The 27813-nt window shown below is 40.8% G+C and overlaps 3 protein-coding genes across 4 annotated transcripts; 1 reads left to right on the plus strand and 2 right to left on the minus strand.

Annotated features, from left to right (window-relative positions):
- Positions 1–3598: 3598 nt before the first annotated feature.
- On the plus strand, positions 3599–10588 carry gnao1b (guanine nucleotide binding protein (G protein), alpha activating activity polypeptide O, b). The gene is made up of 8 exons (XM_022205918.2): positions 3599–4297; positions 4436–4478; positions 7029–7170; positions 7459–7619; positions 7706–7834; positions 7921–8050; positions 8624–8777; positions 8876–10588. Exons 1-8 carry the CDS (start codon positions 4180–4182, stop codon positions 9061–9063), a joined length of 1065 nt encoding a protein of 354 aa, XP_022061610.1. The 5' UTR covers positions 3599–4179; the 3' UTR covers positions 9064–10588.
- A 301-nt stretch (positions 10589–10889) lies between these two features.
- cog4 (component of oligomeric golgi complex 4) lies at positions 10890–20534 on the minus strand. The gene is made up of 19 exons (XM_022205917.2): positions 19986–20534; positions 18521–18603; positions 18312–18426; positions 17870–18044; positions 17473–17666; positions 16869–16974; positions 16631–16788; positions 16490–16548; positions 16276–16400; positions 16057–16175; positions 15319–15485; positions 15051–15216; positions 13971–14033; positions 13743–13856; positions 13312–13404; positions 13149–13232; positions 12959–13060; positions 12551–12679; positions 10890–11526 (listed from the first exon to the last, which is right to left on the minus strand). The coding sequence occupies exons 1-19, from the start codon at positions 20118–20120 to the stop codon at positions 11392–11394; spliced, it is 2322 nt and encodes a 773-aa protein (XP_022061609.1). The 5' UTR covers positions 20121–20534; the 3' UTR covers positions 10890–11391.
- Positions 20535–22465: 1931 nt separating this feature from the next.
- On the minus strand, positions 22466–27340 carry LOC110959154 (uncharacterized). 2 transcript variants are annotated; one of them, XM_022205919.2, is made up of 4 exons: positions 26934–27338; positions 25012–25443; positions 23095–23526; positions 22466–22937 (listed from the first exon to the last, which is right to left on the minus strand). In XM_022205919.2, exons 1-4 carry the CDS (start codon positions 27178–27180, stop codon positions 22603–22605), a joined length of 1446 nt encoding a protein of 481 aa, XP_022061611.1. In that variant the 5' UTR covers positions 27181–27338; the 3' UTR covers positions 22466–22602. The 2 variants fall into 2 exon arrangements, with proteins under 2 accessions (XP_022061611.1, XP_022061612.1); XM_022205920.2 differs by lacking the exon at positions 23095–23526 and having other exon boundaries at positions 26934–27340.
- Positions 27341–27813: the final 473 nt, after the last annotated feature.

Consider the following 27813-nt stretch of genomic DNA (forward strand, 5'->3'; position numbering starts at 1 on the left):
TCACCTTTCCAGTAGAGGTTTCTCCCCTCTCACTCTCTCTGCTCCTCTGCCCTGACTCCTATAGGTCAATAGGGGTGGTGGAGGGATTATTATTATTATTATTATTATTATTATTCACATAATCATACGTGAATGAGCTCAGCTCCTGTTTTACTGTGTGTATCTGATGCTGGAGCTGATGCTCCAGAAGGAAGTCACCCCAAAGATAGTATATGGTTAAAAAAAAAAGAGTGCACACCTAACTCTATGAACAACCAGAACTTTCACAATGCATTTCAGACTAACTAGCTAGCTAAGTAGCAGCTTCTTTTAGAGCTGAAATGTCACTTTTGACCTCAGAACAACAAAGGTAAGACGTGCACAGAGATACAGCAGCGTCTCATACTGCCTCCTTTACAGGGACTCTCTCCTACAGAGTGAACAAGTCAGGTTTTTATTTGTCAAACAGGGAGCATTTGGTTCATTAATTACATGGGACTTTCTGCTGTTAGCTGGGGGGCTGGAGCTAACTTATTGTTACTATCAGCAGTGATGAATACTTACTCTCCTGAAAACATTTCGCATATCCATTCTTGTTCACGTTCTTCTCCTAATGCTGCTCTCGTCCGTTCTGTGTGCTCGTTCCCTATAAACACATGCTGGAGGTACCGAGAGCAGCCTAGGTTGGAGGGAAAACGTGGACTGGTTTTCAGTGATGTGGGCGTGCTCCATATGAACAAGTGGAATGGACTGCATAACGACGCACCGACTCAGACTCTCTACCTTCCACTATGAAGTGAAGAGAAACCATGGGAGTAACCACCATCTCAGAAGTGAGGGGGACAAATTTTTCAGAGCTATTTATCATTCTTTTACATTTAATTGCACTGTCCTTAGTGGCTAAAGAACCACATAATCCCTAACAGCCACAGTGCAATACCAGGGGACCAACTAGGCTAGTTCTTTAAACTATAAAGTATAAAACTTTAAACTATAAAATCTAAAGTTTTAGTGGCCAAACTCTAGTTGAGTTGACAACAATGTCCCTTGAACATCTACTGGACGAGTAGCCAAAGGTACCAAACACTGAACATGAAATGATCAGTACTGCCTGGTTTCTCCCTGCAATAGATATCTTATTCTCAGGAAGTTATAATCTCTCCTCACCTGTAAAGACCCTACATCCTTGTCCCTGCTGCTGGCCTCTGATCCATCTCCTCCCTGACTCTGCTCTTTCTGTTATGGCAATAAACATAAAAAATGTGGTAAGAAAAATTCTGAAATAGCATTAGGAAGAGTAAAAATTGCAGTAGAATTTAACCTCAAAATCACTTTAACCGATAGATACATATTTTTTTTCTCAGCCACTTATATATATTTTTTCACCTCTGCAGACCCTGCATGGTCAACATTACTGCTGGCCGCCGCCTCTGGTCCATCTCCTGCCTGACTCTGCTCTTTGTTATGGAAATAATCATTAAAAAATCTGAAAATCAAAATTCTGAGATAGAATTTGAAAGAGAAGCAGTAAAAATAGTTGTAAATTTAACCACTTTTATACCATAGATAGCCTATTCTTTTTTCTCCTCCCTGACTCTCCTCTTTTGGGACCAAGACTTAAATACATGGAGAGAAATTGTGAGCACATCTTCTGCCCAGAAATGAAAGAGGACTGGGTTTATTCCAAGAATAAACTAATTAGCAGTAATGTAACAGAGGCAACAACATTTAAATTATTAACTAGCTTAACATATTGATATATTGCCACGTTTTACCTTGTCATCATTTAGCTAACAAGTCTAACATTGTTTGCATCCAACAAGGTCACACAACTTACACGGTTTGTTTGGAAAGAACTGTGTAAAGTTTTTTGCTTCTTGCTGGCTCTGGCTGGTTTGCTAAACATTACTCCAGACGCACGTTCAGCACTGCTCAGCACAGCAGCACGTCTCCTGTGGAACACCTGCGTTAGCATGCGCTCATGGTGCATTCAAAGACGGCTCGGGAAAACACGTTATTGGATGCTAATAACGGGTTTAGCTGTTGTAACGGCTGAAAAAAGTGCGGGGGACAGAGGGGACAGATGTGGAAAGTGCGGGGGACATGTCCCACGCGTACCCCGCGTCCGTTACGCCCATGAGAGAAACTAAGATTTATGATCGTATCTAAATTAAAATGACTGGTTTTGTGATTATGTATTTAAACTCATATTCTGGTCACATTATATGGAACTTTTTGGCACTTTTTGTTAAAAAAACAAAAACAAAAACAACTTTTTTTAAAAATAAATGAACATAAAATTATTTAGGGGGGCTTATGAAAATTTTAGGGGGGCTGAAGCGTCACTAGGCCTATTTTAGGGGGGCTGAAGCCCCCCTAAAACAGGCCTAGTGACGCCACTGAGTGGACTGTATTAAATTTTGTGGAGCACACAAGCTTTACGGGGGTCTGACGAATTCCCCACTTCAACCCAATGTGGCGTATTTCTGGACCTGGTTGACCAATTTTCTTTTTTAGACAGCCAGTTAGCAGATCACCTATCAAACACACAAGTTGCAAAGTACACGTCCAAGACTAGCCAAAACGAGTTGCTTGATTGTATGTTTGCTGTTTATGAACAAATAGTGACTGATAAAATATCGCAGACGGCATTTGTGGCTGTGCAAGCTGATGAGACAACCGATGTGGCATGTGTATCTCTCTCTCTCTCTCTCTCTCTCCTCTCTCTGTGTGTGTGTGTGTGTGTGTGTGTGTGTGTGTGTGAGAGAGAGAGAGAGAGAGAGAAAGAGAGAGAGAGAGAGAGAGAGTGTGTTTATGTAGAGCACTAAAAAGGTATAGTGTACCTGTAATTGATGTAACTGTGTGTATCATAGGTGATGTTGCTTTTGCAGCTGTGTTAACTATTTAATCGGTATTATGCATTTGTTAGCCCACCCAACAAATTTCACCACCAGCCGCCACTGCTGATTAGTATACAGAACCCTATGATGTTTCTGGTTTACAGCTGACAACTAGTTGCTAAAAGTATGGAATATTATTTCTTATTTTAGGTGTGATAACTGTCAGTAAACATTCTAAGAAGTGGAAATTGACAGGGTTGTGTCTCATGCAGTTCTTTCACAATATTTGTCACTTAATTGCCCTCAAGATACTGTCGTTGAGCTTACTAGTTTTACATAACAGGCAGATGCTGCAGCTGATGATGCTTTAATTCACATAACCAAGGAAATAAGTCCATCTTAATTTTAATGTTAACAGTTCAAAATGAAAAGGTCATATACAGCTTTCCTATTGGGTTAAAGAGCCAAAAAAACCACATGAAAAATACTTTGTAAAAGCAAAAGGTCGGTAGCAGCTTTCATTTTTTCTTACAACTTTTCGGTGCCCCCCCCAAATATCTGTTGTACCCCCCTGTGCCCCCCCCACTAAAATTAATCTGGATCCGCCCCAGAAGGGAACGTTCCCTCAGTGTTCTCTGAACGTTCCTGTTTTTTGCAGAAAGCAAAAGCTTGTGTAATTACATGTTCACCAGGTAGTAGTCAGTGTTCACCGCCGTGTGTGCTGCGGGCCTATTTGTTGTTGACATAATTACACGTCATCCGGGCCTGGGGAGTAGACGGTGACCGTGTTTTGAGACCGTTTGGATTGCTTTAACGACTAAACGACGAGGCACGGGGCCCCGGTGCTCCGTTCAAACGGCTCTTTCGTTTCAATAATCTTTCATCGGACGTGATTAGAGCTCGCGGCTGCTCTGACGTCAGCCAGATTGTCTGCGTTTAGGTGAGTCTCGCGCAGCCTCCTCTTCCTCTCGCGCCCCTCCTGCCTGCGCGAAAAGATACGATGAAACCGCTCGCGCTCGCTGTCATCATCATCATCACCATCACGAGCGCCGCCCTATAGAGAGAGAGAGAGAGAGAGCTCGAGACCCCCCTCCCCACCTAACAACCCCAACCCTGCAGGCTCGAGCACAACGACCCCACCCCCCAACCCCCTCTGACTGAGGGGACGGAGCGAGACGCACACAGTCGCGGAGAGAGACGACCGATTCGGGATCCCGGCTCTGTTTTGCCCTCAATCCGGGCCTAATGCTGTAGCAGACAGCGCGGGAGGAGAGCGAGTGAGAGACAACGCACTGACCGAGAGTCGGCGAGGGACAGGGCGGACCGGGGAGACCACGGGATTGCTCATTCGCCTGGAAACATGGGATGTACACTGAGCGCCGAGGAGCGCGCCGCTCTGGACCGGAGCAAGGCCATCGAGAAAAACCTGAAGGAGGACGGGCTGGTCGCCGCCAAGGACGTCAAGCTGCTCCTGCTCGGTAAGAGAAGAGCCTCCCCGGCCGCGGGGCTGCTGCGTCTCGGCTTGGTGTACTTGTGGTGGGACTGCATGGGGCGGAGGTGCTCTCCGTGGTACTGATTTCACTACCGGCTCTCACTCTGCCCTCCGTTCTTTACAGGCGGCGGAGAGTCCGGCAAAAGCACCATCGTCAAACAGATGAAGTAAGTGTCCCTTTTTTGGCTTATTTTGACCCTCTCAGGCACAGGCGGAGTGAAAGGCCCGAGATTGCGCCTCCCCTATCTGTGCTAAGGCAGGTTGAGCCGCCATGTTTCGAGAGGCCGTAGCCCCGGAGGAGTGCCGGTGACTCGAGCACCTCCTGCAGACTGACAGAGGCTGCGGAGGCCGCACCGGTGCGTCCCAGGGTGCTGTTCACCGCCTGGGTGCTGAAATGTAGTTAACGAGGGTTTTGCTCGACTACAGGGAGTGTGCGACTGGGGATGTGTGGGTGTTTTTTCCTCAGTGTGTGTGTGTGTGTGTGTGTGTGTGTGTGTGTGTGTGTGTGTGTGTGTGTGTGTGTGTGTGTGTGTGTGTGTGTGTGTGTGTGTGTGAATTACAGTGAGGTCACTACAGCTCCATTAGTGAATACCTCTGCTTTTAATCTTAATGGCTTTAAGTGCCCGATATCGCCGGGAGTACTTTGCCTATAAAGCGGATTTACGCAGAAATATGGCTTCTAAAACCGCATCTAAACCATCCCCTGTCTAAGCCAAATCACTCTTTGATGTTTTAAATCACTGTTGTTGTTTCCTCTAAACCTCTTAGTTAAGTTTCTAGATATTTCAGTGCGGAAAAGAAACGCTCCTTTGTACATTTCCTCCTGTGCAACATCTCATCCAGTGTTTGTGGGCATAGCACTGTGTGTCTCCTTCCTGCACTGCACTGACTGCACCCTCCCTGCATGCCCTGCTTCCTCCTCTTCCCTTCACCTCATTACCCAGCCTGGTCTCTGGTTGCCCATAACTCACTCCTCTGCTCTGAACTCAAGACACTGGACCAAAGTAGTGTTTGCAAACACTTTCAGGGCTTGCTTGAGCCTAAGCTAGCAGCAGATGGATGGGTTTTACTACACATTGTGGGTCATAAAGTGAAGGTGTTGAACATGTAGCATGCTCTGCTGTGATTTGTCTGCTGGCCATCATCTCATGCAGGTTAGTACGACTACTGAGAGTCTCCTTTCTGGTTTGGTCAATGAGAGTGAAGCTACACCTGATGTAGTTTCATTGCATTGTGAAATAGAGAGAGACTAAAAGGCCACACGCAATGTTGACATGAATAATTTTAACAGCCTGAAAATAGCCAGAAGACGTCACCCTACAGTGATGGAGGAGCTGTAATGATTTGCACAGTAATATGGATTATGTGAATAAACAAGGAGCAGCTTCATTGATAGGTGTTGTAGTACTAACCACTGTAGTCAGCTGCAGCTGCAGAAATGTCACTGATGTCTATTTTTATACTTTTCCAATTTCAGACTCTGTGATTGGCCAGCAAAGTTTTCATTATTAACGCATATACCTAACAATTAACCCATTACATTTATCAGTTTAGTCATTATTTGAGTCATTTTAATGCAAAAACGTCACCAGTTCTGACTTTAGTCATCAATGATCCAGAAAATAATATCCAAATCAATACATAATTACTATAATTATTAGTTCTAACCTTAACATAACATGATTATGAAATACTTATTCAATCATCGACCCTAATTAAAAGCATTGTGTATGCACTGAATGCACAAAATATAAAATAAAAACACATCCTTTCAATAAGATGTTTAGTAGAGGTGGAAAAACAGGCACTTTTTAGAACAGAAATGATCAGCAAGTTGATGTTCAGAAAAACATTTTGATGACCAAATAGCTGTTTTAGTTTGTTCTGCAGTTGTGGTATATGATGGTGAATTGAATAGTTGCCACTATTTCCTGATATTTATGGGCAAAGCAAATGTAATCATTAGTTGCTTGTTGAATTGTTTAATGGCCTTTGCTGTGTGAAACAACCCCTCTATTGCTTGCTTTTCCCTGAAGGTTAATGTTTTATTTCATAACATTTTTATGATGGCAGTGGTGATTCAGGCCAGAGGGCTGATCTCTGCAATAAAAACTTTTATCCCTTATTTATTTTCCTCCATCATACATCAATCACCAGTCACCAAGGTGGAGGCGAGAAGCTGCTTTGAAAATTTAAATGTTGATTGCGGGTCAGTTTTCAGGTTGTAGGTTCAGTCAGGGTGAGAATATGCTGATGGATAATTTAATGCTGAACAGATTATAAGGAATTGAACTGTGTCGAGTCGTTCTGTGTAGTAGTGATTGATTAGTGCTCTGCCTGATTCCACTCCATCGCCTGGCATAAATTATTAATGGCTTAAATATCACATTACTGCCCAATTACAGATCACAGACTGAGAGTGTGATCAATTTCTACTCCATTATACACACATACACACACACACACACACACATACACTTAAAGACGGATTTAGGATAGAGATGGTAGGAATAAGGGAGAGAGGACAATATGATTTATGTGTTTGATTTAATGCCAAAAAGACAGAAATCCCTTCCAACACACACACACGGAAAAATCCAGAGCATGTGGAGCTTTTATTGTGAAAAGACAGTTATTTAGGACCATATGGACATGTGCGACTTTTTCTGTTTAGTCCAGGCTTGTGTTTCTCTGATAATGTCTCTGTACGCATGCAGGATTATCCATGAAGATGGCTTTTCTGGGGATGATGTGAAGCAGTATAAGCCTGTGGTCTACAGCAACACCATCCAGAGCTTGGCAGCCATTCTTCGAGCCATGGACTCACTGGGCATCGAGTTTGGAGACAAAGACCGAAAAGTTAGTTTTACTTTTACCTTTATTGCCAAAGCAGGTCTGTGGTGATATAAATCGCACTGTCTGGTTGGGTCATGACATCTAGTTGATGGTAAATCTGTTTCAAGAAATCAGTCCAGGAAATATTTGACCTGATTGTTTTGTAGTGTACATTTAAAGAAATGATTGTGTGTAACGGTTCAGAATAATAAAAAAAACGCCACAATGCCACCTAAGCCAGATGATAAACAATATGTATTAGGATATAATCTTGCTGCTCCTGCCCTGACCTTATGAAATGTGCTTGTCCAGGCTGATGCTAAGCTGGTTTGTGATGTGGTCAGTCGTATGGAGGACACAGAGCCGTACTCTGCAGAGCTCCTCACTGCTATGAAGCGCGTATGGGCCGATGCTGGGACTCAGGAGTGCTTCAACCGCGCCCGGGAATACCAGTTGAACGACTCTGCTCAATAGTGAGTAGAGCAAAGACTACAAAATGCCATGCTTTCAAAAAAACACCACTCCTCCAATCCACATTATTCCTTCTTGTTGTCTTCAGCTACCTGGACAGTTTAGACCGGATCGGGGCGGCAGACTACCAGCCCACAGAGCAGGACATCCTGAGAACCCGAGTGAAGACCACTGGCATCGTCGAAACCCACTTCACCTTCAAAAACCTCCATTTCAGGTAGCAAGTCGCTGCCGCTCACAATGACTCGGCCTCTCTGAGATTAGTTTCAGGGTCTGAACTGACATCTTGCCACCTTTTTCTAGGCTGTTTGATGTGGGAGGGCAGAGGTCAGAGAGGAAGAAGTGGATCCACTGCTTTGAAGACGTAACAGCCATTATCTTCTGCGTTGCTCTGAGTGGATACGACCAAGTGCTCCATGAAGATGAAACAACTGTAAGTGTGTCTGAGTTGAATCAGTGTGAATCCCTCTGGTGCACAGTTCACGGTTAAACTCGTCCAATGAAGGAAAAACAAAGCAAACTTAACATACATAAAACCAATATTTACTGATTAATGAAAGTGTCCAAACAGCTCCAAACTTTCAGGGTTTCTGTCACTACATTTGCTATTTTTTTTCCCAGAAGAGGGGTTTACCATCTGCACCATATCCTCTATCCTCAAAGCATGAACTAAACTGTAAAATCATTCATCTTTGATTATTCAATTAGTCTGTTCTTCTACAGTATATATTGTGTGCATATTTTATGTCAGCCAGGTGCCTGAGACTGGCCTAACAGGAGAAATATTAATATCATAAAATGTTTATTTGTTCTGTCCATCGCTGATATTCAGTAAAAATAAAATCTTTGGAAGACAAACTTTGGCAATCTTAGTTGCTTCCTCGAGAAACCATATAAAACTGGGTGTTGTGGACAAAAGGATTTATAGTTCGTATTACACTGGTGCTCCACTCCAGGCGCTCTCCTCGCTGTAACACTAACCTCATTTTGTTTATTCCTCCTGCAGAACCGCATGCACGAATCGCTCATGCTGTTCGACTCCATCTGTAACAACAAGTTCTTCATTGACACCTCCATCATCCTCTTCCTCAACAAGAAGGATCTGTTCGCTGAGAAGATCAAGAAGTCACCGCTGACGATCTGTTTTCCAGAATACACAGGTGAGTCCCACACCTTCCCTCCCCATCAGCTTCATGAACAAAATGACGAGTCCTTCATGCTCTCTGGTCTTTTCTCCGTGTCCTCCGTTTGTCTCCAGGTGCTAATACTTACGACGATGCTACTGCATATATTCAGGTTCAGTTTGAGAGTAAGAACCGCTCTCCCAACAAGGAGATCTACTGTCACCTGACCTGTGCCACAGACACAGGAAACATCCAGGTAGTGTTTGATGCCGTCACTGACATCATTATTGCAAACAACCTTAGAGGGTGTGGCTTATACTGAGGCCTGGCCAAGCACAGAGGTTGTCATGGAGTGTATGAGGTGTTAATAATGATAATTTTGATGATACTTAAACACATAAATATGTAATTCTACACGTCCAAATGGACCCAAAGAGCTGCCGTCAGACACCACACTGGATTATTGCCATGATTTGTTCCCTTTCCTCTTATTTTAAATATACAACCCCCCTTTCGTCTTTTAAAAATGTGTTTTTGAGCTGAATGTTTCATGTTTTGTTGATGACTGTGTCAACAACCGGTATGGTTAGAAGCACCAGGGGTTTATTCAGCTGGAGCCTCGTTTTAAAAAAAACTCTGAAAACCCAGAAATGTAAGCACGGGGAGAATATGGCGTCATTCTCAAACACAACGTGGAATATTGTCCCGTCCTTAGTGGCATTTTATGTGCAGATCTTGAGGCACAAATATCTGTACTGAATACAGCCTCTGGTGCTCCGTTTGAAGAGCTGCTGTGTGTAAGAAGGTGGAGATGAAGTCGGGGAGGTGCTGTACTCGTGGCTGAGGGTCATGGATGGAAAGAAGGAGGCTATTTTAACATTCCTTCAGACCCACACATGACTGAGTAGCCTGCAGGTCTGTTCCACTCTCAGTCTTCTCTTTTACTCTAAAACACAATGAAAGAGAGGACTCTTTTGTTCAGAGTGGCTGCCCATCGCCATTGGCCTCCTGCAGCGTGAGGAAAAACCTATCAGCCAATAATATTAAAAAAAACAAAAAAAAAAACACATACAAAAACAAAACATATCGGTGCCAACCATCTGAGAACGACAGATAGGGGAATAGGATCAGAAATCATAGCTCATACTATCAACTATATTATTTAAGTTAACAGATATCACATTTTATCATCATCGAATGATTTATTTATTTAAGCCTCATGCCCTACATGCCTCCTCCTACCTCCTGAAATCCCGTGCCACATATTTATTTCCTGTCATGAAACACTGGGGTGCATCGGTGCCCGTCTACGGTTCAGAGGGTGGAAAGCAGCCCTCCAATGACATCTTGTTCTCTGTGTGGTGCTTGACCCTTCGATGTGAATCTGTGTAGAAATAGAAGACTGCACGAGGAGAACAATATCATTCGAGGCAGAATCTGTCTGGGGAGTCGAGGTTTTTTTTAAACCCTCTTCTCCCCCGATCAGTGAACAGGGAACCATTACCCCACTCCCCCCACCTCCTCCCTCCCGTCTGTCACATTTCTCTTTTCACAGAGGAAAAAGTACAGCTCTCCATTTTCACCTGTGCACCCTGAAATTCATCCTCCCGATCCTGTATACTCTTTACCTTTCACATATCAGTCCTCATATCCTATCTCCATTTCCACCTTAAAAAGCACCGTACTGTATATATATTATGATTATACCAGATTTTTTTTTTACTGTGAATGTTTTTGTGCTGCACCCCCATCCTATTCAATAGTTTATTGGTTTGCTCTCATGTGGAATGTTTGTGCTGAGCCAATCGAATGTTGTGTTTACATTAAAGCCACACTTTTCCTAACTATTCCTGCGTCCGTGGTCCGAGTCTGATTTGCGCTCGCGAGGTGACACGATGGCAGCGCCGTTCCCCTCCGCAAATGCTTCCACACACACTGACCTGCTTTAATCTGTGCAGAGAATTAAGGTTAGACCAGGAAATTAGGCTGAACATTATGAGAGTGGACCACTTTTAATGCTTCATTGCCCGGTGAACACAGCTTTGTATTTAGTGTCAGAAATACGTATAAAAGATTGGAAGCAGGTCTAGCACGGCAATAGGGCAGCACTTGGTGAAATGTGGTGGATGGCAGGGATCAGAGGCGTCGCACAGCAGCTCTCAATTTATTAGGTTAAAAGTGTTCCATCATCACAGACAAGGAGCTATTCATATATTGAATGACTAGGCTGGATCAGCTGTCTGACCTGCTTCTGTCTGTTTAATGGGTACGATGTTCATTACTGCTCTGTTTCACTGACAGCCACAGAGCTCCACTCCTCAGTCCCAGTGTGTCCTCGTTTCTCGCAGCCAGTTACAGGTAAAAAGGCTGGAACCCCCGCGGCAATGCAATTACAGACTTACACTTTTAATTAAACATTTCATATTCTCACAGTTTACAGTTAATTAACATGAAAAACCACAAAACCCAAGTCCCTAAATGCTCCGCTGATAGAGTTTGACATCTTCCTGGAATGGCAAACAGCATCTTTGTCTGTGTCCTGCCCACATCTATTCACCAGAAACATGGATGAAGTCTGGATTGAGTTTGTTGGTGGGAAACATCTCAAGGTGGGTACAGTTACTGATTACCAACGCACCGGGTCTAGAAGTTACAGTCGTAATCTCTTGATGTCTTCACTTCTGAAGTCGATTCGCAGCGCTAGAACCTGACGTACCTCTGCAGGGGTCAGCCGCCACGTCAAGGGACCCGAATTAGGACCCCAGTAGTCCAAGATCTCAGTTACCTGCAGGACAAATAGGTAACAGGCTAAGTGTCTAATGTGTAGTTAGTGTTCATTTATTTAGGCACTTTTAGTCAGTCGGCCACTTTTAATTGCTGTGTTTGGTCGGACTGATGTCAGTTTCATTAAAGCAGCTACCCAACTTGAATATTTTTGTTCTGAAAATATTCTCAGAAAATGTCGCAAAGGTCAGAATGAAGCTGTCATTTAGTTTTCAGACTGTTCCTCTTAAAGACAGAATTAGTATTTCTAAAGAAACTAAAAATATTTGATGATGACACTGATAGATCATCATCATGTCTTAAAATGTTCTCTAAATGTTGCATTGGCAATATCCTTCTTTTGTACATAACTAAACCTTATGAAGTAACACCGTGGGCATGTTTTATAGAGGAACGTCCTATAACGTCATCTGTTAAAACCCCCAAACATCCTCTGTCTTTAACATGTCACACTGCAGAAGTATTTTATCATCTTGAAAAGTTGGTTTGAAAAAGTTCTAACACAATCTGTGGCCTCATAATGGCAACATCCTGAAAACATCTTCTGAATGCTGCAGTTAAAAATTATGTTTTATAACCTTTAACCTTGTGGAAATATTGTTTGACAGCATTCATTGTACATTAGAATAAAAAAAACATGATGGGAACTTGTAGGTAATGTTTGCTCGTGTTGTGGGACCATTAGATAGACAGATATAGATATAGTGCAGTAAAAAGTAAAATATTTCCAACTGAAGTAGCATGTTATGGAAATATTGTTATATAAGAAACCTCAATACAAATATGTCAAAATTGTACTTGAGCACAAACACTGCAATAAATGTATGGTCTGTTGTGTAGGACTAGATGTTGATATTCCTTCTTGCACACGAGACAGTGGGCGCCCTCCTTCCTCAGTGTTTCGCTGATAGGCCCATGACACCTCCAGAGACGTAGTTGCAATGCACCACTGGTGGAAAGCCCCATAAATATGATAGTAAACTGTTCAAAGATGTGTGTTCTGTGTGTAGAACTATGTGAATTACCCGTTCCAGGTTGAGGATGGTGGCCATCTGTGTGAGACGAGCAAACTTATCCCTGATGGTCCAGGTGGTCACAGTGGTGAGATACGCCACGAGAGACCGGAGCTCCTTATCAAACTGCAGCCCGCCAAGCTACAACAAAGGGATCAGGATGGTCAAAAACAACACACCTGTGCATATATTATGTATTCAGTTATATTTTCTTCTAGTGTTTGTGTCTCAGGACTGTATGTTCCGTAATCAGCATGAAAACGCTGCTCAAAGGAGGAAAATGCTAACAGGCCAGAGGGAGTCATCCTCTCCTGCAGGCCTTCATTAATAAATCACTGCTTGAGGCTTTTCTTCATGTGTGTCAGTGATGTGATGCAGTGGGGGTTCGCTGCCACCTTGTGGCTGAGCTCAGCTCCTCACCCTGCTGAATGAGCATTTCAGGACCGTCTTCTCCATTTCAATAGATATCAAACTGGTCATCAGACTGGTCAGTGTGTCGTAGATAACAGGAGAGAGGGCTGTCTGGTGAGGCAGAGGAGTAAAGATTACAAAACAGGAAAAGGTCAAAATAGAAAGGAAGAGTGCATTTAATCAGCAATGGTGCAAATACCTTGAACTCTGCCATGAGCTGCTCCAAGTTAACGATGAGCTGCTGCACCCAGGGGTCGTTAGCTTCATAGTCATTAAACTCCTCCTGTGAAGAACGGCAACAGTTACAGCAACATGCTTCATGACCTCCGATTAGCATCTTTGCAGAAATGTGAGGCCTTTACCTCTTCAATGTTATGCGAGATGGACAGGAAGCTGCTGATCCAGGGTTTCACCTGAGGCTTAATGGCTGTTGTGTTTAACTCAGTCAGACCCTCCTGTGAAATTAAAATTGTACTGAGTGGATACTGTTGGTCATAGAAGCCAATGGATGGCAAGAAACAATCTGTCTCAGGACAACCATGCTAAAAAATCTAAATCAGAACGGTTTGATTTTCTTTTTCTCTACCTACACAGCAGCTAGAAGTGCCACCTTAAAACACAGGTATATTAGAGAAACTTATTAAAACTGGTTTGTGCTTCAAATAAATAAGAAATTCTACTCCACTGGTATGTTGTGCTAACAATGGCTCCCTATTCTGAGGCTCATATTCTAAACCCACAAATATCCAACTATCAGCTGACAACCAAAAATCAGTTTGCATGTGTGTCCAACCTGTAAGAGATCCTTGAACTTTGCAGATGTGCTGACGAGGTCGGACAAACAGCTTTCAATCTTGGCTTGTTCACCAGAACCAACCCCTTGACTGAACAACTTGGAACAATCATTCTGCCACAGGAAAATAAAAAATAAAAATCTGTTTTCAAGCAGTGGAGCAAACTACAAATAACGCGTTTATAATTAGAGAGAGAGAAAGAGCTCCAGCAGAAATGTGAAACTCACCTCTAGGTTCCTCTTTAAAGTTGTGATATTCTCACTGCACACCTCAACATTATTCAGAGTCACCTGAGGTAAAAAAAAAAAAAAAACTGTGAGAATGAAAGACTCCTACACTCACAATTGTTCAGTATGATTTAGTCCTAGTCTGTCTTACCTAAAAATATAATCCTCCAAAACAAAGTATTTGGACTTCTACAGTTCAACTAGTAGCTATAAACCTTTAGTGTTTCCACTACAGGAGAAATGTTGAACTAGTGACTCTTTTAGCAAAAAGCCATTTTAAAACTAAAATGCAACTCATCTCTCTTAGATTCTAGGAGCTTATTAATGCATTTAAACCCTCTCAACCTACAAACCCACCAGCAGCCTTAAAAGTCATGTTATCTTTACAAAATCACCAAAAAACACACCATTTATCAGGGCTAAAAACAGTAAAAACAAAGAAAATCATTGGATTTTGAGCTTTGCTACAGAAAATTAACCATAAAATTAATATGTTCCTTCAAAATCACTTATTCTTCGTGTGCCATTTAAAAATCTCCCAAAATAAACCCTCTGCACTAACTAGATTCTGTAATAGACAAAAAATGTTGGACTCCTCCCTTTATGGCTTTCAACTCTTCGACTGAACTGCCAGCTGTGATTACATAGAGCATTTCTGGGGCAAGCAAAAAACAAATTAATAATGTAAATGAGATATAAATAGAATGCACATCCACCATTTCTTTCCAGTATTAGTAACACCTGAGAGCTTTGGAAAAATGTTGGACATGCTGAGTACAGATTTTTTATATTTTTGTAAAACAAGTGATGAAAGAAATTTGACATTCATTTTGCTGGTTTTTGTGATTTCTGACATATCTTTTTTGTTCCGTACAAAAGCCATTTCTGAGTTCCTCTACTTCTAGCCGTGGTTGTGCGGTTTCCACAGAGGAGCAGGACTTTGGACTCCCACAGTGATTATATATCTGGCAGGAGCAAAAAATGTCAAAAACCTGCTTGGAGATCAAAGGGTCAGGTCAATAATTTCAAAGATACTGTCTGAGAGTGAGGCTGGGATGTGTGTTTGTCTATTAATCTCACCAGAAATGCAGCCTTGGCGTTTTCAGTGCTCTCGATGCCCAGCGTGTTGAACTTGCCCTGCTGTAAGCTGCTCTGCATCAGACTGACCGCACTGCTGACGCCACGCTGGATGTCCTGAAGCGTCGTAGCCGGGAAGCCCTGCCGCAGCTTATTATACAAAACCTCCCTGACAGGTGAAAAGAGACAAAGACAGGAAGGCATTAGATGTGAAATAATGATTTTTAAAAAAAATAATACTGAAAATATATGAGCCGGGGAGAGAAAGCACCTGAAGTCTGACTCCAGTACGGAGTTAGCGTGGTTGATCATGGCGCAGAGGCAGTCGATGCTGGAGCTTGATAAAGCTCTACTGATGCACTTCTTCACAATGTAGAAACAGTCATCCACCATGCTGCTGGTTAGCTGGCCCTTCTCATATGTATCCATAGTAACAGCCTGGGGGCATATTAAATCGTTAAGCATCCCAACACAATAATATCTTAGCTTTCTTAAACATTTAACACCTGGAGTTTTTACATTACAGTGACATATATAGTACTTTCATGTGTTGTCAGACTTTGCATTTGACCAACCGCATGCACAGATATTGACATTTTTGTCTTTTTTCCACGTATTGTTTTTCATTTTTAAAACCCGGTGCCTACATTACCTACAGGTTTGGTGAGTTCACCTCTATCTAAACCCCTAGAGTTAATTCTATTTTCAACCTTGTAGCCTCGAGAGACAAAATGTTTCACTAAATAAAGTGACAGCACAATTTAAACAGCTCCCTGTGCAGGAGCTGTAAATGATTTTGTACAACATTTCACATGAACCTTAGTAAAACCCACTCCTGAACAGATATAGATATGTACAATCAATGAAATTTCCCTTTAAAGTTTATCTGCGGTCACTGATTAAACCCCTAAAAGCTCCTTTATGAAAGTTCTGTATTGAGGAAAAATACCATGTGGACATCCCAACAAGACAGAACACTTGATTTTCACTCTGGGTGGAGTTTGCCAACCTTGTTGACGGACTCCCTCATGTAGTATTCCTCCATTGGAATATAGTAGCCAATCAGCTCCTGCATCGTCCGGCTCAGCAAACAGTGTTTCAGGAGCTTCTCTACATTCTGCTGATGCTCTGGAAGTTCAAAAATGTAAGAAGAAAAACACATTTTAATCAATCCCATATCTAAATCTGGCTTCTTTGAATATAAAATAAGACATTCATATAAAACCACCTTGTGTGATGCTCTGAACATCTCCAACTTCAAAGTCGGCCATCATGCGGCGACGCAAAAAGCGCAGGTAGAGCTCCGCCCTCGCATTCATCAGTGTAACTTCTGTCAGAACAGGGTCCAGCTCCCTGTTTGTGTGAAGACAGGCGTACACGTAAACACCACAGACACAAACAGAACAGGAAATGCAGCGTGTTGCTCAGAAAAACACACACACCTCGGCTCAATCCGCTCTCCTGGGACACTTTTCATCATGCTGCTCTGGACAATTTGAAACTAAAAGACAGATTCGAGGTCACAGCAGGAACAGAAATGCAGAGAAAACAAACATCCGATGCAGCTCAGATGCAACAAACACCTTGTTGTGGTATCCTCTCTGCTGGATGAACTTGTCGACAATTTTCTGGGCCTGACGGTCACACTCCTGCTGCAGGTGAGTGATGAGCGTGTACAGATGGCCTGGACCGTAATACGTCTCTACTATCGGCTGATGAGTCTCAACAACACGAGCGATACCTGCAAACACACACTGGCACATTAGCAGAGTTTAGTAATATGTAAAGGAGAATGGGCGCTCACACAGATTGATTTCTCACCTTCGAGCAGCAGCGTCAGAGTGTCTGCAAAAATCAGCAGAGCCCTCTTCTCGCCCAGATCTCCTCCTGTCGCTAAAAGCAGGTTCTCCTCAGCCTTGGAGGCAAGCTGTGTGAATGAGCATGAAAGATTTAGAGGCAAAAAATTAACGATAAGATGCGACCAGAATCAAAATGACTTACTGTAACATGTGTCACTAAAAGTCAAAGATTGTTGAGAATGAACTAAAATGACAAGTCTGATGGAAGTTATGTATTTTAAACTCTAAAAAGATGTTTTACATGAGAAAATATGAAAATGCGTAACTCAATTGAGGATGCACTATTCTCTAAATCTCATATTTTACTGTTAAGTGTGTAAAGATTCCTGGATCCAACTGAGGCATACAGATCATTTTAATTCAAGTGATTTGTCAAAAACTTATTTGAAAATCATTTAAATAAGGGTTGGGTGAACAATATGGTGTGAAAACCAGACATACAAGCAAAAAAACTCCCCCAAAAAACAGTCAAAATCATCAATTTTCAGCTGCAATCTCAGACAATTACAACTGGCAACCCTCTCACAAACAGCTCTTCCTTTTCCAACACTTCTTCTGCTACTGACCTGACTGCAGAGATAATGACCGAAGCGGGCGAGACCCTGCTGGTGGAGGCCCAGCAGAGGGAAGATCTTGAAAAACCTGTCCACCTGCGCGAGGTCGCCCGCTGCTACAGCTTCATCGAGCTTCTCGGCAACGATGACCTTAAGTTTCTGCTCTGCCTCCTGCAGCATGACCAGACTGGCATCCACAGTGCTGCCTGTACGGACACATTAGTGATGTTACAGAGTCTGTCTCGTGACAGCAAAACACCTGCAGTTCTTTAGCTGCCATATTCTGCTTACTTACAGTGAAAAAGCATTAACAACTGCACAATACTTGTACAAAAAGCTTTTTCTGTTTGCTGAATTCACTCATTTCTGTAGGTCAACATAAAACACTAGATATTTTAGTACGTCTTACTTTCTTCTCCCTGCCTGCTCAGCTCAATCACCGACTGGTCCAGAGAAAGATATCGATGGATGTGAGCAGCAGCCTGTTCATAATCTTCATTGCGCAGAGCCGTTTGCACACCATCAGTGCAGAACTTCAGATCGAGGATGTCATCGGTACGCTGGATGACGTTATACAGCCTTGTCTGCAAGAAAGAAAACGAGACATATAATCAGAAATCAAAGCATGAGAATTAAATCAAAACCTTCACTACACACTCTGTGCAACAAAGGAAAACTATTTGCTTTTCAAAGAGGACATGCTGAAGTTATAAAAGTCTCAGGATGTATGTTATCAATATTTATATGAACCCACAAACAGTAAACAAGTGAGTTTATGTGGATTAATCACAGTATGACAGTGCAAAACTTATCTTGCAGCAGTGATAAAGGTAATTATTGTGTGTCCGTACCTTTGCCAGGTCGAGCTGTCTGACTTTGCGGCTGACGTTTTCAGCCAGGCTGCAGGTGAACTTGATCATACCCGACAGCTGACTGGCATCTCCTCCAATCAACTGTAGATTGGGTCTGTGGAGCAAAAAGAGCCCATTGTTGAGCATCGACTATTACTTTAACATGTTACAGCTGATTGTGAAACCATACTAATATGTGCAAACTGTACCCCATCCTCTGCAGCGCCAGCATCTTTGTGTGAATGCTGCCCTCCTGCCCCACCAGTCTGTCCAGCTCAGCTTCCACTTCTGTCTGCAATGACAGAGAAAATGCATTTTATTTTGATTTTAATACAGTAAATTCCACACTTTACCTTGCTTTTTTAAATCAAAACATACAGCTGTAGAACTAATCTGAAAGATACCATATGAATATAGTAATCATACTTGCATGTAGCTGTCTGATAAGAAGGTAGTGATGCATGACACAAAAATAGTTTCACACATTGTAGAGTGATGTGATACGTTTACTGTATAAACAGCATCAGTATCACTGTACCATCATGTAGCAATTACCATTTTACACTACTGTGTTTATATATTACTTTCTAGCTTGTAAATATATGTATATATTGTGTTACATTAATTTGTATTACTACTTTTATTTCACTGTTTTTGTCTCTATAGTTTATTTTTATTATTCTCTTTCCATATTCCTAGGGTTAACAACAACAGTCGAGACCAAATTGCTTGTATGTGTTGTACATACTTGGCCATTAAACCTCAGTCTGACTCTGATAAACAGGACCATTACAGACATTGTTAGGCCTGAGTAACACTTTCAAGTGGGAAGGTGGATGCAATGTTTTTCAAAATAATTTTAAGGGAATAATACATGACATGGGGATAAGTTATTATAAGAACAATAATTATTATTATTGTTATTGTTATTAATGATATTATTCCTGGTCTTGGTGCTATTATTATTGTAAATATTAAGGGTAGTAATAACAATAATAAGTAATGCGAAAAAATGCATAATAATTTATGTACATCCAGTAATCATCCCATTGTTTATGTATCCATTAATTTGCAGCTATGTTTTTTTAAACTAAACTTTCTAAATCACAAACAAAAGCTGGTGCATAGGTTTTGGTAAATCTGAAGTACAAAATATGCAAGAAAATATGTTTTAAGCGAAATACTAATTGGAATTTATTTTTTAAAAATCTTAAATGTTGTCTCAACAATTTCCTCAACACTGTTGTGTTAAATGGTTTTTAATGACTAATAAAGTGACAAACTCTTGAAACAAACGAGTGTATCAGTTAATTCCAACATTACATTGTGAATATGGATTTAATTAATTTATATTTCAGAGTGGGACAAAATAAATTGACCAACATAAATGAAATGATTTAAGACATTTGGATGTTTGCTTGGTCAAATGTCTCCTCACTAAAAATAGCACAAAAAGAGTATTTATATGTAACATGATTTAAATCCCAAATCATTCTGATTAAAGTGGTATTACAGGTAACTCTTCATTCTGTCTGTTTTATGTTAATTTATCCTTAACTTATTACAGTGGACGTCTGTTTGCTCTGTTTTGACGCAGCAGCATCGCGGAAGTTTACGTGGAAAACAGCGACTGCACGAGCGGACAAACCGCCGTTACCGGCTGCCGGTACGAACCTCCTCGGCGCAGAGCTGCTGGTAAACTCTCTCCAGGTCCTCCAGCTCCGTCAGTGCAGAGATGGTCTCCATACTGACAGAGGACAAGGAGCCGGAGTCGCATCTTCTAGCTGCCACGGATCCGCTGTCAGCCATCTTCCGCCACCGGAACAGGACTCAGGAGGAGCTGGGATCCGGGGTAGAAGAGAGTCCTGGATTTAGTCTGTCAGGCAGAGCTTCAACGGAGGATAATGTGTATACACTCAGATTAAACTTCTAATTTTGTCAGTAACATTATAAATTCACAACATAAACTTCCTACGTCATTAAATTTGTGGTTGTTGGCGTAAATTGATGACAAAGAACCGCGTTTATGCTCTGCCTGAAAAATCAAATTCTGGGATTAATCTGTTAATACGCATGCGCACGTGGCCTTCTTGTCTTACGGATACCTTAGGGGGACAAATAAGTGTAGGCCGCTTTAGCGATATCAGCCTGTGTTTGATAGTGGAGGTAGGATGTGAACGGAAAGTTTATGCATCCAACTGGTCTCCGTCTGATGATATTTGTTGTGTGCCAGTAATACATGTTCTTTCACTTTTCTGTCATCTAGAAATTGCACCGAAATAATTTTATTGATGGGAGGGAATCAAAAGAAGTGGTTTTGGGGTGTGTCAGTGTAACATTTTGACAGTCCAAAATAAACCTGTCTTTTTTTATAGACATAAACAAACATTTTATTTTTATGAGTCATATGGTGAGTTCTACATTAGTCTGAAAAATGTATTTTTCCTTTTTTATAATATATGAACTTGCAAGATCAATTCCTTCTCACTGTAACTTAAGTATACCTGCTGACAGGTAATTTCAATATTGCGAATAATGTTATTGTAAAGTTGTAACTTTTGTCTTAGCTCCATCAGTTTGAAGATAATTAAACCATTTTAAAGACCTAAGATCATTTCTAAATGTGTAATCTAGAATTTAAGTTGCAACTAAAGTGAGATCAACACCAAAAACAGAAACTAAAGCTAATCTTATGCATGTGTCAAGTTTGCATTGATCAAAATGACTTGTGAGGTAAGATAAGGCTTCTTCCCCATGTCCTGAGAGAAGATGCCAGAAGATCTGTGCAGATGCTTCCAGTTTAATCAGTTATATATTCTACCACTTCATAAGCTGACAAAACAGATCAATGAGTCTCAACAGCAGAATTTGCAGTGAGCAGGTGCAACATACAACAGTTATGCAGGACCATCAGAGTGTGCAGTGATGTCAGCGTGTCCTCATTTATCAGTGTCAGGATGTGGTTTCTGTGCCACTGATAGAAATCTGTGGGGGGGGGGGGTTTCTTTGTGATTACAGATGGCAAATGCTGCAATGACTTAGAATGTTATTTCCAGTGGGTTGTGCCAAAAACATCAAACTGATCTGACAGAGAAATATGCATCAGGCACACACATTGGAAGGGATTTGCTGGAGGGTATTTCTGTATCAATAGTCTCTTTTATGCTCCACAATTTACCCGAACTTGAGACTACAACAATCTGAGTCACATTAAGGTATCAAAACTTCGTCTCTCTTTGTTACTACAAACTCAACAAGGATATACTGTCTACAAAACACAACCTGTACGCCACAAAGACCACATACTTACTAATAATCATATTGTCTTCAGATGAACTCTGGAAACAGTTTTGCACAGAACAAGGATTGCAAGTTTAGTTTAAGTTTGGTTTTACTTGTTCTTCTCAGTAAATTAGATGTGAACTTCTGTGTTTTTGTAGTATTTGCAATTTCTATACCCCAAAACACAGAAGTTAAGCAAATGTTGTATTCTAAAGTATTCACTCCTTAAATACGTTCCTGAAGGCCGAAAGTGTTCATGATGTATTGATTCAATAAAGAACAATGTGGAAAAAAAAAAATCTAATTTTCATCAAAATATTCTCCTGAACATTAAACAATAAAGCTGGTTACCTTCAGAGATGCCACAGGATAAATTACCTCACAATCCACTAGAGGGAGTATAAAAACATTTTAACAAAATTACAACTGACTTCTTAAATATACATTGAATTACACTTTATAATAATCCTTCTTAACCACGCCTTTCTCATACTTGCTGTTACAACAAAAAATGGCAAGTAATTTAACTATGATAACCTTAAAATGTTTTTTGTTGCTCTTATTAAATGTTCAGAAACATCCAAAGTTCAACTCTCAGCATATGATAATTATAACAGTTTCAAAAGGTACATCATAGTTGGAAAATGAGTAAGGAAAGGCATGACGGACTGACTGACTATTTGAAGCCACAACTAGATTAACAAAAAAGGTATTTACATGTTTAAACCTGTGACTATATGGAAGCCTTCGGTGTTTATGAGTTGAGTGAATGCAAGGTGAGCTGGTGGGAAGAGATCAAATTTTTATACATTTGGTATCAGAGTGATGTCAGAACATCAGCTGTAACAGAAAATAAATGGATAATACACTGATTATTTGCAAAATATACTTTATTAGCAGAGAACTTCACATCTTCACATCATTCTGTGTATTAATTTGGTCCCAAAGCATTTAAAGAATAGCTAAGATCAGCGATAACAGAGTCTGTCTCCAGCTTCAATCAGTGTGCTTATTGTCCTCTGGAAAGCAACAGAAGTCCTTCTCTTTCCTGTTGAAGCTCTTCCCATTTCTTATGCAGCTCTGCCTTTTCCTTCTGCAGCTCCTCTCTCTGTCTACTTAACTCGTTGGCTTCCTCCTGCTGTGCTTTCCTCAGAGACTCTATTTTCTCCCTTTCTGCAGCTGCCTCTCTGGCATCAGCTGCACGCAGCCTCTCCAGCAGCTCCCTCTGATGCTCCAGAGCTCGAGCCTCCTCCTTCTGCGCCCTCCTCAGAGCTTCTATCAGCTCCCTCTCCCTCCTGAACACTCGCCTTTCACCTTCAGAGGCTCCTGAAACCTTCAATGCACCTGGAAGAAACAGAAGGCCACATGCTTAGTTTAATTATTTTGAACATGGAGAAGAATTATATGCTTAAATCAAATCGGATGAAACATGTCAAACAAACATGGTATTTCCTGAAAAATCATTTACGTTGTCAAACATTAGTGAGCGATAAAAGCTTACCAGGAAGTCGTCTCTGCTCTGTCATCCTAAAGGTCTCATCAGTGTCACCGTTAGTCTTTGCGTCCTGTGATGGGTTTAATGTTGGTGTTTGCTGTCCGTTGGCTACGAGTGCAGAGAAAACCTTCGGGTGTCTCTTTAACAAGTGTCGACGCAGGTTGCTGGTGCTGCCGTACGAATACTGTAACTTCTTCATGCAAATGCGGCAGCGAGCAGCATTTAGGCTGTCCAAATGCTCAAAGTACCTCCAAATTAAGCTGCGTTTGTGTGGTGTGTGTCCGACAGAGCGATTATCATCCGCCTCTGAACGTGTCATTTGCTCTGCTGGACCATCTTGTGAAACATCCAGGAGTCCATTGATATCAGCAGAAGTCATGTCAGTTTCATTAACTGGGGCAGTAACGTCAGAGTCTCCGTTCTCCAGTGCCGTTTCCACTGAATAACAAGAGACAAAGTTAGAATAAGCCTTCGATTAACAATTCATCATTAATACGTGGAATTTGCAAAATAACTAATAGTGTCAAAAATATTTTAAAAGCGGCCTAGAGTCCAATGTGACGCCATCAACTAATGTCTGATCAACACCCAAAATCAATTTACAGTCAAGTCAGAACACAGAAACAGCATTTCTAAGAACAAATACTTGTTGATTTATCACTGTGCTGATTAGTTGAACATTTAGCTATAATAAAGATGATGGGTGATTAATTTGGTGTTTGATTTAACAACTTTTCATACCTGTACTTTCACTTCCAGTTTTACCGAAACCTCATTAAATATTATGGAATACATAATGTATCTCTCCTGTTTTCTCTGAACTCACAATCCTCCAGTTTGAGATTGATAGTGAAAGTTAAATTACACTTCTGAATGACATGTATGCTCCACAAATCTGTAACCCTGAATGTCATTATAAAGTAGACTCTGTTGACTGTTCACACAGATAACGAGCTGATTCACATTGGGAATTTTTTGTCTGTTTATACAGTAAATCTTTAGTGATGCCTGCTGTAGATTAATGAGTACTCCCTAATCAATTGTACAGTATGTGGATAAGCTAATTAATAGTCAGTGCGGATAATATTGTCATATTCTCCTTCTTCTCATTTCTAGACTCACTTCCCTCCCATGCAAACACAACGTGGAACTCAATCAGTTAGCATAGAGTCAAACATCATACTTAGATGTAAAGATTCACACGGCCCACCAACGAGGTCTCCTCTCGCCACTGAATGGCCTAAACTCTCAGTGCTAATAGAGGTACAGGTTTGAATAATCTAAGTGTGGTGTAGTGGTGCTGGTGTGAAGAGGTCTACATGTGAAAAAGAAGTGAAATTAGATATTTTTGTGTGTTCACTCACAGAACAAATACATCACAAATCAAAAATTTTGTTTTGAATAGTTACTGTTGTGGACCTGGGAATCAAGGCCTGACTTTCTAAGTATAAATGCAGGGTTTAAAGCTTACTTCATCCTGTTTTTTTCTGGATGGATTGTTGCATAAACAAATAATTTCAAAGTCATTTGTGTTTGCCAAGATGTGGCACTTCTGCATCACCACAATAACATGGAGGGAAGTGCACCTGCCAATAAAACACTCGTGTTACAGTTCAGCGAACATGAACCCAGTGCTTAGTTAAAAGACTAATCAACTGATGAATGAAGGAAGGTGCAGGTTATTTAGAGAAACAAGGTCACGTTAAACGCTGAAACTGCAGCCAGAATGACATAAATCTGTCTTACAATTCAAAGTAAATTAAAAAGTTATATTGATAGAACCAGTGCAAAACATACAGGGCCTGGTACAACTAGGTGAGGAATTCATCATGACTATAGTTACTGTCAGAGAGTATTTTCAGAGCGATGCCTTTGAAAATAATCATTTATGTATTCAAACAGCTGGGAGCAATAAAGGCTTACCAGGAAGTCGTCTCTGCTCTGTCATCCTAAAGGTCTCATCAGTGTCACCATTAGTCTTTGAATCCTGTGATGGGTTTAATGTTGGTGTTTGCTGCCCGTTGGCTACTAGTGCAGAGAAAACCTTCGGGTGTCTCTTGGACAAGTGTCGACGCAGGTTGCTGGTGCCGCCGTATGAATACTGTAACTTCTTCTTGCATATGCGACAGCGAGCAGCGTTCAGGCTGTCCAAGAGCTCAAAGTACCTCCAAATCAAACTGCGTTTGTGTTGTGTGCGTAATACAGGGCGATCATCATCCGCCTCTGAACGTGTCATTTGCTCTGCTGGACCATCTTGTGAAACGTCCAGGAGTCCATTGATATCAGCAGAAGTCATGTCAGCTTCATTTACTGGGGCAGTAACGTCAGAGTCTCCGTCCTCCAGCACCACTTCAACTGAATAGCAAGAAAACGAAATTATAATTAGTGCTTCATCTAAGAATTATTTTATATCAAAATGAGGATTTTTTAAAAAAAAAGCCATAAAGTGTACAATGTCTGAATGTAGTAAAGACACCCATCCCAACATCACAGGGCCCAATGTGACACCATCAACTAGTTTGCTTTGTCTGATCAACAGTCCAAAATCAATTTATAGTCATGTTAAAAGAAAAAGAGAAGCAGTTGAAGCCTAATTTCTGATAAACAATAAACAGATAATCTACAACCAAAATAGTGAGCAATTAATTTGGGATTCATAGGAAAAATTAAGCTGTAAAACTGGGTGACAGATTCTCTGTTTTAATAAACCTTTACGAAAAAGTGTTTGGCATTCTAGTTACACCCTGAACAGCAACATTTTATTCATCAAAGCATAAAACTGAACAATTACACTGTTCTGTATTCACTATACAAACTGCAACAAACCAGGTTTAACCCAAAACCCTACATTTATGCAAATCAAAGCTGCAAACCTGGACTTTACAAGTGGACACAGGTTCAAATTCTGACACATAAAATATTATGCCCTATTTATTATCTGTATGTTTATGGTTGGTCTTGGCCCAAAATATTTCACATGTTTTCTGAGGATAAGTCTGGAAGTTTTCTCAGATCTCTCAGAGACTGGTCCATTAGTGGTGCCCAGAGTTCAAACCAGACATAGTGAAATTGTGTTCAAACATTATAGTTGAGGAACGAGCTGTTCTTAAAACTTACATTTGCCCCAAATGTAGCCATTTCTAAAAATCAGCTAAGACATCCCTTTTCCTCCTTTCTTCTAAATAATCAATCATGTTTTATTGTGTCCTCTAAAGTACCTTTATGTTGACTAAATTTGTCAGTGTTTTTAGTCATCTGATTCTAATTCTATTTTTGTATTTTGATTTATAGTTATCTCTTGTTTTTTTTTTGTTAAATCTGTTGTCTTTTCTGCTGTTTTGGTCAATCAATTTTGATTATATTGTCAAATGAATGTATGCTGCTTCACTGAGCTTGTCTGTGCTGTTTTTGACTTATCTAATTCATAAAACCTTTTTCTGTTGTACTTAATCATTTATGTAGATATTTTACTTTATCACCATTGCTTGCTAGGAGTGTGGGCTATTTTTTTTTATAGCATATAAATAATACACACTAGTGTAACAGTGTGTGTGTGTGTGTGTGTGTATATATATATATATATATATATATATATATATATATAAAGTATAAATGTGGAGTTTTAAGCTACTTCCATCTCCATTCTGTTGTTGTGTGTTTGGAAGTGAACAGTTTATAGGTTTAACTTTGCTCAGCAGCAGAATATGAAGATGTCGCTCTTGTCTATCAAGATAAAACACTTCTACATCTTAGCAATAACAGGGAAGAATCTCTATCAGCAAAAACAAAAAAAGGTGCTATTACAAACCAAAACTTAAGTACAAAACTTCAGCTGATTTCAGTACCGGAGCAGAACTGTTGTTCTTCGTCTACGTCCATGTCCTGCATGTCGCTGCTGGTGGTAGTTTCAGACACTTGTCCGTTTCTGACCAGTGTGGGATGTTTGACCCGCAGGTGTCTCAGCATCGAGGTGGTGGAGCCGTTCATGTTTTTCTGCAAGAAGCTGCTGCAGAGGAGACACTGGACCGATTCACAGTCTGTGATTTTAAAGAAACTCCAGACGACACTTCTCCTCCGAGAAGTCTCTTCCATCGTTGACTTTGAGTTTGCGGCTCATAAACTTCATCGTTACTATGAGTCAGATAAAGAAACACTGTAATTTACACTCCACAGCATCTGGGACGCACTGAGGAGTTAGCTGTTTGGCTAACTTAGCCGAGCTGCTACTCTCTAGCCCATAATGCATTGCTGCAGGACGACGTCATATCCGGACGAGCTGCTGTCATGACCGTGACGACAACAGACAATAACTTAGATTATTTTCTTTAATAACAGGATAAATTCAGCATAAATAATGACACAACAGTTTTTGCATCGTGTAAATAACATATTATATAATGCAAATTTTTTTTTAGCCTGGCTTCTTATTGTCTGTAAATTTCCACTTTAGTGGATATAAAAATGTTATTGTTTTTACAGAAAAAAAGGCAATTTTTAAAATGAATAAACTAAGATTTAGAAAGAGTAAGAAAATGACAACATATAATCCGAACAACTTGACACCAGTTTGACTGGTGTTGCCTTTTTTAAAAAAAAAAAAAACAGAAATCCCAACGGAGATGACTGTTTCTGCAAATGAACCTTTCAAAGTATCCTCTTTTAATCACTGTTGCAGGAACCTGATTATCTGCAACAGACAGCAGATTAAACCACTACCAACATTGG

Source organism: Acanthochromis polyacanthus, chromosome 2, assembly GCF_021347895.1.
Source record: "Acanthochromis polyacanthus isolate Apoly-LR-REF ecotype Palm Island chromosome 2, KAUST_Apoly_ChrSc, whole genome shotgun sequence".
NCBI lineage: Eukaryota > Metazoa > Chordata > Actinopteri > Pomacentridae > Acanthochromis > Acanthochromis polyacanthus.

Excerpts from the sequence above, each read along its gene's own strand:
- LOC110959154 (XM_022205919.2), bottom strand. The coding sequence starts at position 27,180 with ATGGAAGAGACTTCTCGGAGGAGAAGTGTCGTCTGGAGTTTCTTTAAA. Across the intron at positions 25,444-26,933 it reads AGAACAACAGTTCTGCTCCG|TTGAAGTGGTGCTGGAGGAC; the intron begins GTACTGAAATCA and ends CTTGCTATTCAG. Across the intron at positions 22,938-23,094 it reads AGAGCAGAGACGACTTCCTG|GTGCATTGAAGGTTTCAGGA; the intron begins GTAAGCTTTTAT and ends TGTTTCTTCCAG.
- cog4 (XM_022205917.2), bottom strand. The coding sequence starts at position 20,120 with ATGGCTGACAGCGGATCCGTGGCAGCTAGAAGATGCGACTCCGGCTCC. Across the intron at positions 18,427-18,520 it reads CTGGCGCTGCAGAGGATGGG|ACCCAATCTACAGTTGATTG; the intron begins GTACAGTTTGCA and ends TTTGCTCCACAG. Across the intron at positions 12,680-12,958 it reads TGAAATGCTCATTCAGCAGG|CTTGGCGGGCTGCAGTTTGA; the intron begins GTGAGGAGCTGA and ends CCTTTGTTGTAG.
- gnao1b (XM_022205918.2), top strand. The coding sequence starts at position 4,180 with ATGGGATGTACACTGAGCGCCGAGGAGCGCGCCGCTCTGGACCGGAGC. Across the intron at positions 4,298-4,435 it reads CGTCAAGCTGCTCCTGCTCG|GCGGCGGAGAGTCCGGCAAA; the intron begins GTAAGAGAAGAG and ends CGTTCTTTACAG. Across the intron at positions 4,479-7,028 it reads ACCATCGTCAAACAGATGAA|GATTATCCATGAAGATGGCT; the intron begins GTAAGTGTCCCT and ends GTACGCATGCAG.